Here is a 16,930-nt window from a genome sequence, read left to right on the forward strand (position 1 = left end):
TTTGATTCGTTGTTGCAGAAGTTTAAGCAACTTCCTGTTTTGAAGTTTGAAATGAAGTCTTGTGGCTAATTACCCGTATATCCATAACTGAATAGCTACTGATCAAACATTCTTGACTTCTCAGTGGCATCATGTCAAGAAACACACTTAGTCTGCAGTGCCACCTGGTGGATCAAAAGTTATATGGAAGAAAAAAGAAAAACAACTGAAATCTGACATTATGTTAGGGGTTATGTATATACATATATTAAAGTCCCTTAATAGATGCTAGAGAAGAGTTTGGTTTGGCTACCCTACTGGTCAACAGGATGAAAAATAACTTTTTTCATTGCTTACAAGAAAGACAAACTCAGTTTCGGCAACAAATTAACAAAGTCGCCACCCTTATGAAGCCAAAGCTATTAGTTAATATGAAGTCAGGCGAAACTGAGAAATCATTCAAGTTGTCTTGGCATCTGTAAACATGCCGTCATGGTCAGTTTTCCTACTTGTTTTGGATTTTAGTTGAAACACTGATCCAGTTTACTAATCTATCAATAAATACTGTTAACAGACTATCCCACAGAGCTGCATCAGACCCGGTACACAGAATTAGAACGTTTTTATTCAGCATTTTGAAGGACGTTTATCTAGGATATTTAATTCTACATGCTGCTGACAGCTGGGAGTGAGAATGGCAATAATTGTGCCATGAGTGAAACTGACACCTGTGAGTCCGGTAAGGGATTAAAAGATGCCACACTTGAACTGGCATCCAGTCATTGCACAGTACAGAAAATAGTAAAGTGGAGAACAGTTTAAGCAACTGCTAACATGCTCAGGTGAAGCTTAGAAAGCAGGTTCCCCGCTAAAAGCAAACAGTCTTCAAAGACCCTAAAATGGCTTCATGGGACATACAGCAGGTCCTTGCAACCGTGAAGACGATAAAGAATGTGCAATAAGAAAGAAGCTGCAGGGAGAAATCCTTGCACTCTTCCCATGGTGCAAGGTTGGAAAGAGTTGACTTAAGTCTGATTTAAGTGTGCTGCAAAGAATGTAGTCAAAGACCATGGTCCATATTCTCAAAGGTGCGTGGATGTGTCAGAATATTCTCCGGCTTAACAGAAACAAAAGTGAATGATCTAGAGTCAGAAAGTAGCTTCAGTTATTACAGATAGAGACTCGTGATCATGTCCAAAATCCAAAGTCTGGGTGACGGACTCAGAGATAAACCTTTAAAGAGACACAAAGACAGTTACAAAGTCGGCCTTCTATCATCTAAAGAACATTTCCAGGATTAAAAGTCCCAGCAAAAAGTCCCAGAGTCTAAAGAAACTCATCCATGCATTTATCTTTTTCTGAGTTGATTAACAGTGTCTAACAGGTCTTCATAGGTCTACCAAAAATTTTAAAAATAAATCTATCAGTCAATGAGACAGCTGCAGAACACTGGTGATAAATCACATCACCCCAGTTTTACAGTCCCTACACCGGCTCCCCGTAGCTGAGAGAACAGACTTTAAACCACTGCTGTTAGTTTACAAATCACTGATCGGCTTAGAACCACAGATCTGCTGTTGTTGTCTCAACCAGAACCAGACCAGAACCACTAAGCTCCTCTGGTTCTGGTCTGCTCTGCATCACCAGAATCAAACATGGAGAAGCAGCAACCAGCTTCTACAAAACAGCCAAAACACTGAGCGCCTTCAAATCTGGACTCAAAACCCACCTGTTTAGAGGTGGCTTTGATTAGTAGCAAATGAAACACTGATCAACATATCCGATGTATATTTGCTTGATGATTTTGACAAAATGTGATGTTATTCACTTTATGATGTTTTTTATGATGGAAATCACTTTCAACTGTCAGCAAGACAGTCAATAAGACACTAAATAAACTTGACTTGACTAGTATTAGGATTCTTCGTCAATACATAGCCTGAACTTCTGCAAGAAGGTTCTTGGACACAACACAGAACAGGTTTTCCAGTTTCCCATGTAAATTACCATATACTGCAAAACATAAGAGTTTGAAGTTCTTCAGAGTCAGAAAGAAATCCAGATGTGACTATTTGTTAACAAGGGAGATAATATTTAATGTGGAATCCCAGGTTTTTGACATGACTGAATATGCTCTAGCTACAATTAGCTGCAATAGTCAGCATGTCACATTATTGGAGAAGGATTAGTAATGCTGCTTTTCGTTCTTAACTAAGAAATTAGATGGGGGGCGGGGTCAGTAGAGGTTAGAGCGTCACCTGGGTAGCGCTTGTAGTTCTCGTAGTCCTCTGAACATTGGACGCTGTAGACCCTGGGCTGAGGCAAGATCATTTCCCTCCGACTGGCCAGAGTTTCTGTGATGTCACCGTCCAAGGAAGCCAGGTAGAGCCAGGCGGCAACTATACTAGCACACAGAGCAACCAGGAGCAAGGCCAGGAGCCCCCGGGAGCCCCGCCACAAAGACCCCTGCCTCAGGGCATTTCCCCTGGTCAGGACAAAGGTGAGTGACATAAACACAGCATAACATACACACAGATTGAAATTGAACTTCTTTAATTTATTAGGTGTCCGTGTTGAAAAAGTGAACTCTGGAGGCAGTTAGTTGAACTGGACTGTATTTAGGGGTGTCAAAGAAAAGAGGGAGGAACACACCCAACACTTCTTAAGCTTTATATTTGTAAAGAGTGTTAAAAGAAACATACAACTCTTCACAGTTTTGTACTATTTTGACTTGGTGGCATTAAATCCTGATAACAGGCATCTGAGTTTGTGGTTGTGACGTTGCAATGTGCACTGTATATTTGACAAACCGATATAAGATTATACTTCATAAGAGCTTCTGTAACACCGTTTCATTAAAAAAAGAAAAAAAAATCTCGAAATTGATGTGTTTTTGTACTATTTAGACCATAATTAATCTTCAACTTGTTTTACTGGCCGATGCTGGAATTTTCTCTCCCATTCAGCGTCTCCAGCCTCCTATATCCTCCTGAGACCCAGCAATACATTTTTGTCCTCTGTGGAGCACATAGGTTTTTTGTTCATAACTCTGAAACCATACATGCCACTGTGTTAAATCCTGTTGGTCCTTAGAGAGGACATCCTGGGCTCTCCAATGATATGACATGTGTGGGGGTGGGGCTTTTCTAAAATTTTCTTCCTGATTCTTCAAAATGGCTGTCATCCCTGTGAGCACATTTTATCGAAAGCAGAAAGGTAAGTATATTATTTTCTAATTATGAGCTTTGTGAGTTTAATATTCAGATTGCTTCTAGTAAATGAACATCTAAGGAATAGTTAGGTGAATTTTTAGAGCGGTTTAATTATTTGTTGGGATAAAACATAACCTGTTTATGTGTGTCCTCCATAGAGGACATCAGGATTTGCTTTTTATTTTTTAACCTGTTTTAATAGAAGTCAGCTCACTGACTAAGGCAGAGAAAATCCTAAACAGGATTACTGATGGAGACTCAGACATAGATTTGTCAGATGAGGAGGACCAAGAGGGACAGATTGATGGTGATTTTGAGGTTGGGAGTTCAGAGGATGAGGCATCAAGTGAGGAAGAGGCGAAGTTGATGATGCAAGGACCGTCCACTTTGGACCAAAACTAACACATAGGCTTCTGAGACAAGAGTAGATAAGTTTAGACAGATAAGAGTATTTTTTGGATTAACTATCACTTTTAGATGACATAATTATTTAACGTGTTTATTTAATTTAATTATTTATTTATTTATTTATTTATTTAATAATTATTTAAATTAATTATTTCACCAACTCCTGGTTACAGTATAAGGAAGACAGCCAAGCTTTGGCACAACCTATGAAGAAAACTCTCCAATACCATGACTTCAAACTGCTCTTAGGTGAGGAACTGATTGGGGCAGTCAAGCCAACACAATCCAATTTAATCTGATGCGTCAAATGATGAGGAGTACGTTCCATCACAGAAGAGAAGGAGGCCCCAGCCAGATAAGGAAGTGAGAAAGTATGGAGCTGTCCATTTGCCACAGATGATGGACAATCCTAATACTTCCAGGTGCAGAGCAGAAGGGTGCACTGAAAAAATTTACATAAAGTGCATCAAATGCAACATGTACCTCTGCATATCAAAGAAGAAGAACTGCTTTATGGACTACCACAAACCAAAACAGAACTAACACACCTGATTAAACTACACTAATCAGCTTGCTTTTGATAAGTTGAATGAGGTGCCTGGAAATCTGAACCACTGGCTTAAATGATGTAGCCATTTGAAATTTACAGCACTAAAGATTGTCAGAGTTCAGAGGTAAATGTATGCCTCAAAATGTGTTCATATTTGCCACAAGAGAGTCCCGATGTCCTCTCCAAAGGACATACTCTAAAAAATAAATAAAAACATGTTTTGAAATTTTTTCAATTGTAGTGATGTTTTTTCACTCCAAAGAGTCATGTAATGTAAAAAAAAAAAGAAATTCAAAAACTTTTTTTTCTCTGGGTCTCAGGAGGTTAATGGTGGAAATTAGCTTTGTTTCATTAGCTTACCTTTTAATTTTCCTCTCTATCTCTGCTGCATTCGGGCCCTTTGCGTTCCTCAGTCGTAGCAGAGCCATGTCGCCTCAGCTAGCTTTCAACCAACAGCTGTTTGCACACAGCAAACATCCCGCACACCCCGCCAACAGCTCGTACGCCAGCCGGAAGCTCCCCAACTTCCTGCTAGCACTTGTGTCGACCCACCCCGCTTACAGGTGCAGATCAGGGTGTCGCTGATCCGCAGAACAGGTTTCTTATCTCCCTTGACTGATTTCATATAACAATCTTGCTGAAACGCCTTAGCTGGAGAATCAATCAGAGAGTTTTTTAAAATATAGGTGCTACTTGACAAGGTAGGTTATACTGACCGGAAGTAGAAAAGGAAACGGACCTTTGAGGGGCTCTGGGTCGATTGGTTAATTCTAGGTCTTCGAAGATGCATGTCTCCATTCTAATGCTTCTATATTCTTTTCCTGAAGAAATTCTTTATTACCAATGAATTTAACTTCTGAAATACAGAAATACACAGAGAATGACTCAGGCTGTTGTATGATACCATTTGATTGAACTGTTTTTTTTCTAAACATTTCCATTTATTTGGGTTCTGACCCCAAATTGTTATACAATATATGGACTCTACAAATTTCCGTACGGTGGACTATGAGCATATCGTAAAAAATTATTTTAAAAATAGTTAGTCAAAGCGGGTATAAAGTCCAATACGGAAACCCAGTAACGCCCAAAACATGAACTGTTTCTTGCGTCGTTTACGGCTTTGGGTCGGGTCCCATTTTTTTACCTTCTTGTTTCTATCTCATTGTTTCTTCCGCTTTGTTCTCATTAACTAACAATTTCTCACCATGTGCATAAACTATTATTTGTCAGTCTTCTTTGTAGGTTATTATTTTCATTAATAGTGGACCATAAACCATAAAAAAAGCTCACATCCCATCTATAACAGAAATGAATTGTATGTTATGTTCAAATAGTACTGTATTTCACTTTGTTTTTGGTTCTGAACCCTCCCTGTGTGGAACAGTTTCTTGAGTCCTAAATCCACACTTCCATACTGAAAAGTACTTCCATCACTGACTGTTTTAGCTATATTTCATATTTAAAAGAGTTGATAAGGTATTACCCAGCCAGCCAATGTACAAAATGGTAAAAGGCCAAAATAACACGTATCCAGTACAAAAGGTGTGTTCACAAACATATTATCGCGCGTTTATTACAAGTTAAATTTTCAGACATAATCAACATGCAAGAAACTCGTAGAGAATACCTGAACGATCACACATTTTTCTGCAGGCAGAATGAATCCACCATGGCCCAAAGGAAAGAAGCTGGTCCACTTGGATTTGAAAGGCGCCCCGCCACGGGTTGATTACCTTCACAGGGTGAGCCTTCTCTTTCTTTATGGCATTCACACACCTGCTCAGTCGTTCCTGCTCACTGTGCTTCACCCCCTCAGCTGATCGAGCTCTTCTCTCGGCTGGGAGTGGACGGCCTGCTGGTGGAGTATGAGGACATGTTCCCCTACGAGGGAGAGCTGCAGCTCCTGCAAGCCACAGCGCAGCCCGCTTACAGGTGCAGATCAGGGTGTCGCTGGATCCGCACAACTTTCTTATCTCCCTTATAATTTCATATAACAATCGTTGCTGAAACGATTAGTCGGATTAATCACGATGAGCAGGGTTGCTGGAATAATCGTCAACTAATTTAGTAATCAATTAATCGTTTACTGGGGTATACAGACTCAAAGAAAACCATTCCGAGCCGTAATTAAACCAGAACCTCACTAAATATGTAGAAACATTTTGCAATGAAAATAAAAACACTTTTGTCTGCAAATGTGTTGGCCACATTTCATCAAGTGGCACAGTATCAGCTTCACCCTGTTCAAATCCCCCGAAGGAATTGGAACAGGCAATGAAATGTTTGCTTTATTTAAAACGAAATTTAATTCTTTATTTTTCTCCAGGCAATGTGCTAATTTTTCAATTCGACTAATTGACTAATAATCAGAATAATTACTAAATTAATTGATTACTAAATTAATCGTTAGTCGCAGCCCTAATAACCAGCAGCCAATTTCATGTAACTTCACAATACATTGCAAAAGTTAAACGTTTCTTGTGTTTTGTCATGTTCCAAATCAAATTTTAGTGATTTTATTAGTTATTGCACTATTTAGACAAATACAGAGTACTGTAAGGATTTTTTGTCAGAAAACTGGCCTGAATAATAAAATTCATATTGGCATTTTACTGATAAATAGCTCTGAAAATGTTTCCTTCCACCTCACAGTTCTGCTCTTGCTTTAGGGTTTTTCTTAGTCAATTAAAAGAAAAGCTAATTGCTGTAGCATGATAAAATATGGAACAGCTTGAGTGAGTAAATTCTTTAATCGTGGTTTGCTAGCCAGTATGTCGTACCTCCATCACTTCACCGATGTCGTGTTGTGTTTTCAGCCGAGAGCAGGTCCTGTCCATTCAGGAATCTGCCAAAGCGAGAGGCATGGAGGTGATCCCACTAGTGCAGACGTTTGGACATATGGAGGTTTGGCAAAGCCTTCAAATTGTCAATTTAAATTGTATATTCTGAAGTTGTATAAGCTTTTAATCTCCCCCTTGGCGTAGTTTGTGCTGAAGCACAGGCCCCTGTGGCACCTTAGAGAGGTCCCTCACTGCGTTGGCACCCTTAATCCCCACAAAGAGGAAGGAGTCAAGCTGGTGATGGAGATGCTGAGGCAGGTGGTTGAGCTGCATCCACATCTAACAACGGTCCACATAGGGGCAGATGAGGTAGGAGTCTCCCTGTGGATGGAGGCTTTAAGCTCTCTGTCTTTGTCTCATACGTGTTTCCGTTTTAAATACTTTAAGGTTTACACTCTTGGAGAAGGGGAGGACTCCAAGCTTTGGCTAGCTTCAACCGGTCGCTCAGTGGAACATCTTTTCCTCAGTCATGTGACCAAAATTGCCAAGGCTTTTAAAGAGGCGTGGCCTGACATGAATATCATAATGTGGGATGACATGATGAGAGGCATGAGCCAGGACACGTTGAAAGGTGAGGAGGAAATGCTCCATCCAAATCACCAACATCTCAAATGCTGTTGGCTGTATTTTTCTCTACAGTCCACTTGATTGGACATGTCTTCATTAAAACCCTTTTTGATTTGATTCCCCCACATGACAGCAAGTGGATTAGTAGGACTAGTTCAGCCCATGTTATGGGACTACACCCCAAACCTGGACGTGGATAAAACTGGTGAGACATTTCTCCTGATGCTCCTCAGAATCATGAGTTTGGTGTTCCCTAAACTTCTATTCTTATAATTCTCTAATTGGAGCAATGAAGAAAACTCCACCACCAAGTTAGAACTGATAACAGAGAATGCATTAACATCAGCCCTGATTAGTCCGCTTTAATCTAACAGTTGTCTTGAAAATCCAGTTTGTTTGTGGAGGTGTGAACACACTATCAACTGAACCAAACCTACGTCTTGGTTCAGGTGAAGTGAACTCTGGTGATGTTCGGATGTGTATATGAATGTGAATCGGATGGCTAACACAGGAAGTGGACTACAGCGCAGACCATTCTGGGTAAATACAAACAAAACAATTGTGCGACTCTAGTGTCAGCAGGGGAAATAGCCAGTTGTCTTTAGCCAAAGACAAAAGAGAAATCCTACAACTGCTAAAATCTGATGCTACTTGAGTTTTGTTTAAATTTCATGAAGAAAGAAGTTGAGGTCAGTGTCTTCTTCAGAAGTTTTCATGTTGTTTGAAAAACCCGATCTGCCCCCAATCTGTGAAAGTAAGAAAACGTAACTTATGTTGCCACTTTGGCTCGTAATCGAACCGTGTCTACCAACCTATCTGGTACGAAAACATTGCAAGTGAATGAAAACGTTTTCAATTTAGTATTTTAGTTTTCATTTAGATTACTAAGGTTAACTGAACTCCATTGACGCCCCGAATCAAACATTCCTGACTGTGTTTTCAGTGTCTTTGCTGGAGAAGTACCATGGTGCCGGTATGTCCGATCTGTGGGCAGCCAGCTCCTTCAAAGGCTCCACTTCTGTTCATACATGTGTGACCTGCACCCAAAGACACGTGGACAATCACCTGCAGTGGCTGAAGGTGGCTGCTTCTCTTTCTGCTCCCATTAACATGAGGGGCATCGCCATCACAGGCTGGCAGAGGTACGAATCACCGGAAGCGGTTCGGAGAAATATCTACACCTCCTTACTTACATTTTGCCAAGAGACAAGCAAAGAATTTGATGTGTCTTATTGCAATGCTCTGCCATAAAATCCCAATAAAATATGTTCTTGTGGTTGGCAGTTGACAAAATGAGAAAAAAAATTCTCAGTTCTCAATTTTCTAATTCAGTTTTCCCTTTCTGTCACCAACAGGTATGACCACCTGTCTGTGCTGTGTGAGCTGCTTCCTGTGGCTCTCCCCTCCCTAGCATCCTGTCTGCAGACGCTTCACCACGGAGAATTCAGCACTAAGGCTCACAGAAACGTAACAGAGCTGCTGGGAGTGTCTTCAGTGGAGATGGAAGCCGTGGAGAGGTGAGGTCCAACACCGGTTCAGCGAACAACAAGGTCCGACTCTACGTCAAGACTCTGTGTGACTTTCAGGACTTCCACTGGCGAGTCACTGTTCCCAGGCAGGAGGCTTGCAGAATTAATGGTTGAGATAAACTCACTGCTCAACTCAGAAGATTTAAGATTTTTTGAAAGCAATATGTAAGTTGTCTTCAGTTTTCGGGGGAATTTGCTTTGTCATTTTGTCAAGAATGTTGTTGCTCATCAAACAAGAAAGAGACGTTTAATTTGTCTCAGAAGTCATAATGTTAAATATAACTTCCCACTGCAAACGCAGAGGGGCAATAACAATGTATTTATCTGCATTTTATGCTTTCAAACATTGTAGCAAATCTTTTAATTAAAAAAAAAGTTGTGCAATACTATGTACTACAAGGGAATTGATAAGTTACATAGCAACAGCGGTGGAAGAAATTATTTCTTACTGTAACTTATACAGTAAGAAACTGCTTCCTTTTTCAATTCATGCAGCCACCATTTTGAATTTTGGCATTAGTGTCTGTGAGGAAACTCTTAATTTTCCGAGTTAGTATTCCAGTTGATTTCTGCTGAATTTAATTTGGAGAATCTCATCTTCCTACTACAATCGTGAGCTGCCCCTAGCATTCGGCTAGCATAGCTGACAATAAACGCAGATTTCAGTCGAAACTATGACGTGGTTAATCTGTTTTTGGTACCTCAAATCTACAAACAGTAATAAAAAAACAAAAGCTTTACATCTAAACTCCACAAAATAGCTGTTCCACCATAAAACAAGACCAGTCTTTACATCTCGTTGCTAAATAGCCTTTAACCTTAACTTCAGTACGTGTTGGGAAAGTGGTTTTCAGTTCAGTGAACTTTCGTTTAACATGTTTAGAGCTGGACAATTTCTCTTCATCTCTACATTTGAAGAACCGTTTGTTGTGCTTTTATAGGTTTGTAAGAGGTTGGTTCAGTCCCTACCACAGACAGAGGAAGATGGTGAACCCGTTAAACTCCATGCACATTCACAACCAAGCCTCACTGTAAGTATCTTAAATGGTTGGAACGATAATGAGCGGTTTCTCTGTCTAGTCTAGCTTATTGTTTCGCTTCTCTCTGGTTACGTCTCAGGTACTTGGACACATTACAGAAGACGGTAGAAGCCGTGAGAAAAGAGATGGTAAATCTTTATCCCGACTCTACAGCCGAGGAGTGGATGGAAGAACACGTCAGCCCTGTAGCGGCTCCACTACAGCGGATTATTGATGCCATCCAGGCCTGTGTAAAGGAAATGGTGCCATGAAAGATTCAAGGCTTGTTTCAGCTTTAGCATTGGACTATCTGGGATTACAACTTCCACAGATTAATTCAAGGATAAGCTAACAGAATGATAGCGGTTGCTCGTGTTTCTTTTTCTGTGTGATTCTGCGTCTCCATGTAAGCTGATGTGAGCAGCGATAACTGTAATCGAAGGAAAGAGGAACGTCAAGCTTTGTTTGTCAAGAAATGAAATATGAACAAATTGAAAAGCAAATGAATACAACAAAAATCATTCAACCCTTCTAGAATACTCGTTTCTTGTTTGTTCTTTTTTAGGCATTACCATCAGAAATCATTAAACAAAAAAAAAAATTTTACTAAAAACTTGAGATTACCTGGGATTTAGTCGCACAAAAACGTTTTAAACGTCAATATGAAGTAAAAACAGACTTCATTGTGTCGCCAGGATTAAGTTCCTCATGCTCAGTTATGACTTGCGCATGCATTCCTTGGACTCAGAGTAGGAGAACATACAAGGAGGTGGATCTGAGCTGGGTGAGTCCAGGAAACCGTGAGAAAAGGCACTTTCCATCGTCTCCCAAACAAAGAATTGTTATCTCAGCAGGGAGCAACACTAGATCCATAATCTAACTTGTGCTCTTAAACAGTAATTAGTTCAAAACACATAATCTTTGCGGAAATCACAGTGTGTGAAGCATTATTTAGGGTAAAAGGCATAAACAAAACAAGGGAATAACGGTCAGAATGTGAGGCGAGCCTCATTCTCTTCAATGTCTTTGCATTGTCGTGATGGCTTAAGTTAATTCGCCCCAAGATACTCTGGGAACGCTTGTTCCATATAGTCTAGCGTTAGTCTGCCTCATTATCCGAGTCCGTGCTGTCGTCCTCTCCGTAGTCTTCGTAATCCTGCTGCTTCCGCTGCGTCTGATCCAGTCCTAGGAAGCGCTTCAACAATGAGGCCACCGCCTCGACGTCACTGCAAGGCAACACAGAGTATCCGGTCACCGAGGGTTCCTGGAACTCCATCACAACTTTCACAACCAAATTCAATGGCGTTTTTACACTCAATTAGCAAAAGTTGGCATACCGTATATGTACCGTACATAACATAAAGGGTTATGTTCACCTCATTCAGCTCGACTGAATGAGCCCCAAAGAGCTCGTCAAGTGTTTATATTACAAAACAGAACGGCATAAAGTGAATTTTGCACTTTATGCAACCGCTCTGACTGATTGGACAGTTTCTCGCCATCCTTTTTCCTATAGGTCGAATGACGCACAGCGACGCCCTCTTCTGGATGGCGGCCAAACTACAACACTAAAAGAAGCTCTAAACCAGGGGTGTCAAACTCCAGTCCTAAGTCCTCGAGGCGCGATCCTACCAACTTGCAGATACTCTGCACTTTTACACCTGGATAGAATAATTAGGTAGTTAGTCTACTACAAGGTGAGTGATCCTGGAGAACTGTTTAGTGCTACCAACTGGCATCTAAAGTGGAGGCTAATTAAGGCCATTTCCATTCCAGTGAAACCTTGATAATTAGTGAACTAAGGGAACTAACATTGCTGATGAAAAGGATTAATGGTAATTACGATGGAATTGTTTTGCACTGTGAACCAGAACTAACAATTAATTGAACTAATGGAACTAATTTTAATCAGATGAAGAGTTAATGGTAAGTCGATAAATTGGTACACCCTTAACTATTTACGCAGAGACATATGAAGAGTTAATGGTAAGTCGATAAATTGTTTGCACCCTTATTATTTACAGAGACATATGTTGGAATTCCTTTTATTTCCTGCTGATGGCCTACCTACGTCCTCCCATGGTGGCACTCTGGGTGAGGGGGTAGGAGATGCCAGCTGCCAACCTCAGCATCACATGATAACCCTTCCCCAAGTATCGGACCCTCTCCTCCTCGACACAAATGTCACAGAGCTGCGTCAGGTCCAGCACGACTGAAAGAGAGAGAGAGAACGCGTTGAGGTCCAGAGTGGTTGTGCGACGTCCTCACACTCATGGAGTCCTCCGTACCACCCAACCACCGAACACTTGGCGGTTTCACTGACTTCTCTCCTGTCCTCTCCTCCACATCGTCAGCACCAGAGCATACAGGCTGACGGTCTTGAGCTCTACCAGTTTCCTGGTCTTGTCGAACACGGCCTCCTCCCAGTCCTCCATGTTCTGAAGGGCCACAAACAGGCAGCCTGCGACGTAGAAGAGCTTCCACGGGACGCTGTCTGCAACACGCAAAGCAGAGAGCAGCGGTGAGCAGTCAGTCATTGCTTTGGGCAAATGTGGGACAAATAAGTCGAGTGTCCATACCCGAGCTGTAGTACGCAGCCGCCAGCCCTGCAGAGGCTATACCTGCAAAGCAAAAGGTTTGGGATTCTGAAGAGAAACTCCAAAGTGCTTGTAGGTTTTATGGAAGTCAGGTGGATCACCTGATCAAAAAAACAAAACAAACAAACTTACCGACGAGAAGAGACCATGAGCGGATACCAGGAGATCTCTTGAGGTGGAGCAGACTGGGACTGTTTGTCTCTACTGTCATGTAGCCCATCTGAACAGAGGCATAAATGTTAGTGATTATGAGATTTCCTGGTATAAAACTATTACCAAATAAAAATAAAGTGTTTTTGTCACCTGTTATATGTGTGATTAAATTACATTGCTATACTAAGCCAGTCCAACACTCCTTAAGGCAGGGGTGGGAACTCCTGGTCCTGGAGGGCCGGTGTCCTGCAACTCTTAGAGTCTCCCTGGTCCAACAGACCTGAATCCAACAGCTGAATCTCCTCCTCAGTGCAGTCAGGTTCTCCAGAGTCCTGCTAATGACCTCATTATTTGACTCAGGTGTGTTGAAGTAGAGATACATCTAAAAGTTGCAGGAGGGCCGGTCCTTGAGGACCAGGAGTTGCCTTCCACTGCCTTAAGGTAACTTTTATAAAAAATAAAATAACAGCAGACTTGAAAGAGTTAAATTTCTTCATAAACAAAAGGGACGATGGTGGCGATGTTGGTGGGAGTTTGTCCCGCAATCTTAAAATCTTCATAGTAATCTTGTGCACTGATTCAGACTGTCAGTGGACAGTCTGCTGCTGCTGCTGCTTCAGCACTTTGCAGTGCAGCATCACCTCCTCTGGACGCCTTTCAGCGTTGAAAACGAGAAAATGCAACATTGCTGTTATGCTGTTATGTGCCTGCATTTATCTTTAGACTCCAAGGATCTACAGAGGCTCAAATTCCATCTGGCATGCACATCTACAATATCTCAACAATTATACTGCAGTTGCAGTTCTAAATGCTACTAAATGTCTAAAATTGTCCAAATCATATGTTGTTTGCACTGGTTTCCTTTAACAGGGAAATATTCCATTCATTCTGATCACCTTCTGTCAATCTCAAGCATATTTGAGGTTCAGCTCATAAATTATCAACAACCTTTCATGTCAGAAACATTTGTTATGGATATTCATCTCGCTGGCATTAGTTGCTTTTTAGACAATTTTTCCAACATCTCCACCAATATTAATCCAAAAGTCCATCCATCCATCCATCCATTTTCTTTACACCCTTCTTCCCTAATGGGGTCGGGAGGATTGCTGGTGTCTATCTCCAGCTGCGTCCCGGGCGAGAGGCGGGGTTCACCCTGGACAGGTCGCCAGTCTGTCGCAGGGCAACACAGAGACAGACAGGACAAACAACACACTCACACACACACACTCACACCCAGGGAGAATTTTAGAGAAACCAATTAACCTGACAGTCATGTTTTTGGACTGTGGGAGGAAGCCGGAGAACCCAGAGAGAACCCATGAATGCACAGGGAGAACATACAAACTCCATGCAGAAAGATCCCCGGCCGGGTATCGAACCCAGGACCTTCTTGCTGCAAGGCAACAGCTCTACCAACTGCGCCACTGTGCAGCCCCTAATCCAAAAGTCTTTCACTTAAATAAAGAATAGCAATAATAACTTACTGTAGTTTTCTGGTAGTTACGCAAGATACTAAGTGTAAGTATTCTAAGCTCATTTTCCACTTGTTAGGAAGGAGTTTTATAATGAAGAAGGTGGTGGCTGAGCTGTTGACTCCAAGCTGAAGTGACTTCCTGTTTCACCATAAATCTGCAACACTCCCTAAATTAAAATGTCTTCAAGCCAAAATGAAGCTGAACAATTAATAGGACTGCACTTCTTTGCTAATACACTCATTTTAGCAACGGGGTTTTCTTGGTGTACATCAAAGCTTCTATAGAATATATATTTTATAATGTGTATATGAGGCACAAACTGCTTTGACATTTCAACCCACTTGGTGCCAATATTGTCAAGAAGTGAAAACAACATAAACATATCTGCCCTCATATGTGTTTCTTTACTGCTGGATGACCTGAGCCATAAACTGAAGCCAAAACATGAAAGAAATGTTGTTTTCATTATGAAGAATTCTGAGGTGCAGATGAGCTCTCCAATTCATCAACTCACACCAGCAAAGAGAAACAAATGCTGCCATTTTATACTTTTGTCATTCTTTACCTTAATTTTTTTTTCTTCCGTAAACTTTGGTCCTTGTAGATTTAAAAAGAAACAGCAAGTACACGACAAGACGTGCAGCACATCACTGAACTACGAGGAAGTTGAATTCTTGTCGCAACAACCGTCTTGAATGGGTGACTCTTCCTTCCTGGTTTCGTGAGCTCTGATTGGATGCCCTCAGCTGAGCTGCCTTTCAAAATAAAATCTGAAAAGATGGCTCTGTGCAGCAGCGCTTCCCAATGTCTTCACAAACTCGTGGTGTTGGAATAATTTGTATTTATCAAATCAAATTATAAACGTTGTTATCGTAGATTGTATTTTCGATCATTTGTACATTAATATAGATGGAAAAACGTATTGGTAAAGCGCAAAGTGAAAGATGCAGGTATGAATTTCAATCTGCCTGTATGCTAGTTCTATAAACATGTTCCATCGTGTTTGAATTAATAAAATGAAAACACAAAATGTTAGTGTGTCATAGTGAGTGGTTGAAGCACGGCCAAAATGCAGACAGCCACTCGAAAAAGACATGTTAAGAGTTAATCAAAAACAAACTTATAGGTTGTGAAACGATGCAAAGATAACAAGGATCGTGATTTTCTCAGCTCTGAATTTGGGAATTTGGACTCTATAAACAGATTGGATGGATTGATTTCCAGTAATATTTCTATATGTTGGTTGGTAATAATTAGAGTTGCAAGCCAGTCTGTGATTTGCTTTGGAAAAACTAATTGACAACATGGAAAGCAGTGGTGTAACTAAAGTACAGTACACATTGTACTGGTTTGTCAATATCGTTTATAAAAATGTGCACACATACACACTGGTCTGCAATAAAATCTATATTCTGCCAGGTAAAGACAATGACAGAACAAATGAAATAATCTCAGATACACTGACATGTGTCCATAAGAATAGGCCCCCTGGGGCCTACAAAAACTCTACATTTTACACAAACATTGACTCAAAAATCATAACAAATTGGGTAGCACGCCCCACGCTTGGAGGCCCCCAGTCCTCGACGCGGCCGTTGCGGGTTCGATTCCCAGACCCGACAACATTTGCCGCATGTCTTCCCCCCCTTCTTCCCCCTTTCCTGTCAGCCTACTGTTGAATAAGGGACACTAGAGCCCACAAAAAGACGCCCTGGTGGGGAAAAAAAAAATCACAACAAATGATACATATATGAGGTTTTCAGTGGATTTTTTTATTTTTACGTGTTTTGATAGATAAATATTATTAAGCTAACTTTAGAATTGTTTTACATAAAATCAAATAAGGTAAATCAGATTATGTATTTTTAGAATCAGACTTAGGAAAGTGCTTCCCTAAGTCTTTCCTAAGTATGGCTTAGTCTTTACTGCACCTTAAGTTTCGACAATACTTCAAACCACAAGATCTACATGAAATCAGTGATTCTTGAGATAAGGGACAAAATGGATTAAAATTTTCCCCAAAAATAATGTAAATATTCCGCAAGCTTATGTATTCAAATATGACAAATAATGTTTTGGAAATGTACAGATGCTAAGGTGCAAGCTCCCAATTGCAAATTATATTAAATAAAATATACACAAAACTGTATTTTGTGTATATTTTATTCAGATTATGTGCTTTTTCCAGTAGAAATGTTTTGTCCCTCTTCTCAAGTAATAAAACATGACTAAGCAGATACTAAGCAGAACCTATCAAGAAATGGTTTTGGCTTTTTATGCAATTTATAATCATGTATTTATATTTGGTTTTTTGCAATACATTTGTCATTTGTTTTGTTTATTAAATATTTTTCAAGTTATTTATTATTTTGTTAGTTCTGGTTTGGGGGTTGCTATTTTAAAAGTAGAGAAATTGGGTGGGTGGATTTGTCTTCATGTTTCTCGTGTACCATTATGTTTTCGAGCAACAAACTAAGATAACATTCGACTGCTAATTCTCTTTTAATAGTCTCAATATTTTTTGAATTTTCTGCTTCGCGAAACCACCGACTATTTTGAAATGTTCATGTCACAGCTTCCGGCGCGTGACGCCTA

At 40.6% G+C, this 16,930-nt stretch overlaps 3 protein-coding genes across 5 annotated transcripts in view; 1 reads left to right on the forward strand and 2 right to left on the reverse strand.

Moving 5' to 3' along the window:
- uts2r2 (urotensin-2 receptor 2) overlaps positions 1-4,704 on the reverse strand; it is a 29,106-nt gene extending 24,402 nt beyond the window's left edge. Inside the window, exons 1-2 of the mRNA XM_044102131.1 lie at positions 4,510-4,704; positions 2,238-2,464 (exon numbers count right to left, since the gene is read on the reverse strand). Of these exons, the coding sequence (XP_043958066.1) occupies positions 2,238-2,464; positions 4,510-4,577 (295 nt within the window). The 5' untranslated portion in view covers positions 4,578-4,704. The remainder of the gene's footprint in view (positions 1-2,237; positions 2,465-4,509) is intronic.
- On the forward strand, positions 2,349-10,639 carry hexdc (hexosaminidase (glycosyl hydrolase family 20, catalytic domain) containing). Of its 3 annotated transcripts, none has more exons than XM_044102123.1 (12): positions 2,349-2,479; positions 5,806-5,894; positions 5,969-6,084; positions 6,969-7,056; positions 7,137-7,301; positions 7,380-7,563; positions 7,693-7,764; positions 8,503-8,701; positions 8,915-9,076; positions 9,146-9,253; positions 10,030-10,119; positions 10,208-10,639. In XM_044102123.1, exons 2-12 carry the CDS (start codon positions 5,811-5,813, stop codon positions 10,377-10,379), a joined length of 1,440 nt encoding a protein of 479 aa, XP_043958058.1. In that variant the 5' UTR covers positions 2,349-2,479; positions 5,806-5,810; the 3' UTR covers positions 10,380-10,639. The 3 variants fall into 3 exon arrangements, with proteins under 3 accessions (XP_043958058.1, XP_043958059.1, XP_043958061.1); XM_044102124.1 differs by lacking the exon at positions 2,349-2,479 and adding an exon at positions 4,812-4,850; XM_044102126.1 differs by lacking the exon at positions 2,349-2,479 and adding an exon at positions 5,671-5,694.
- LOC122822974 (cytochrome b-245 chaperone 1 homolog) lies at positions 10,551-15,053 on the reverse strand. Its single transcript, XM_044102136.1, has 6 exons — positions 14,901-15,053; positions 12,837-12,924; positions 12,687-12,728; positions 12,431-12,601; positions 12,175-12,319; positions 10,551-11,333 (listed from the first exon to the last, which is right to left on the reverse strand). Exons 2-6 carry the CDS (start codon positions 12,922-12,924, stop codon positions 11,207-11,209), a joined length of 573 nt encoding a protein of 190 aa, XP_043958071.1. The 5' UTR covers positions 14,901-15,053; the 3' UTR covers positions 10,551-11,206.
- Positions 15,054-16,930: the final 1,877 nt, after the last annotated feature.

This window comes from Gambusia affinis, linkage group LG20, assembly GCF_019740435.1.
Source record: "Gambusia affinis linkage group LG20, SWU_Gaff_1.0, whole genome shotgun sequence".
NCBI lineage: Eukaryota > Metazoa > Chordata > Actinopteri > Cyprinodontiformes > Poeciliidae > Gambusia > Gambusia affinis.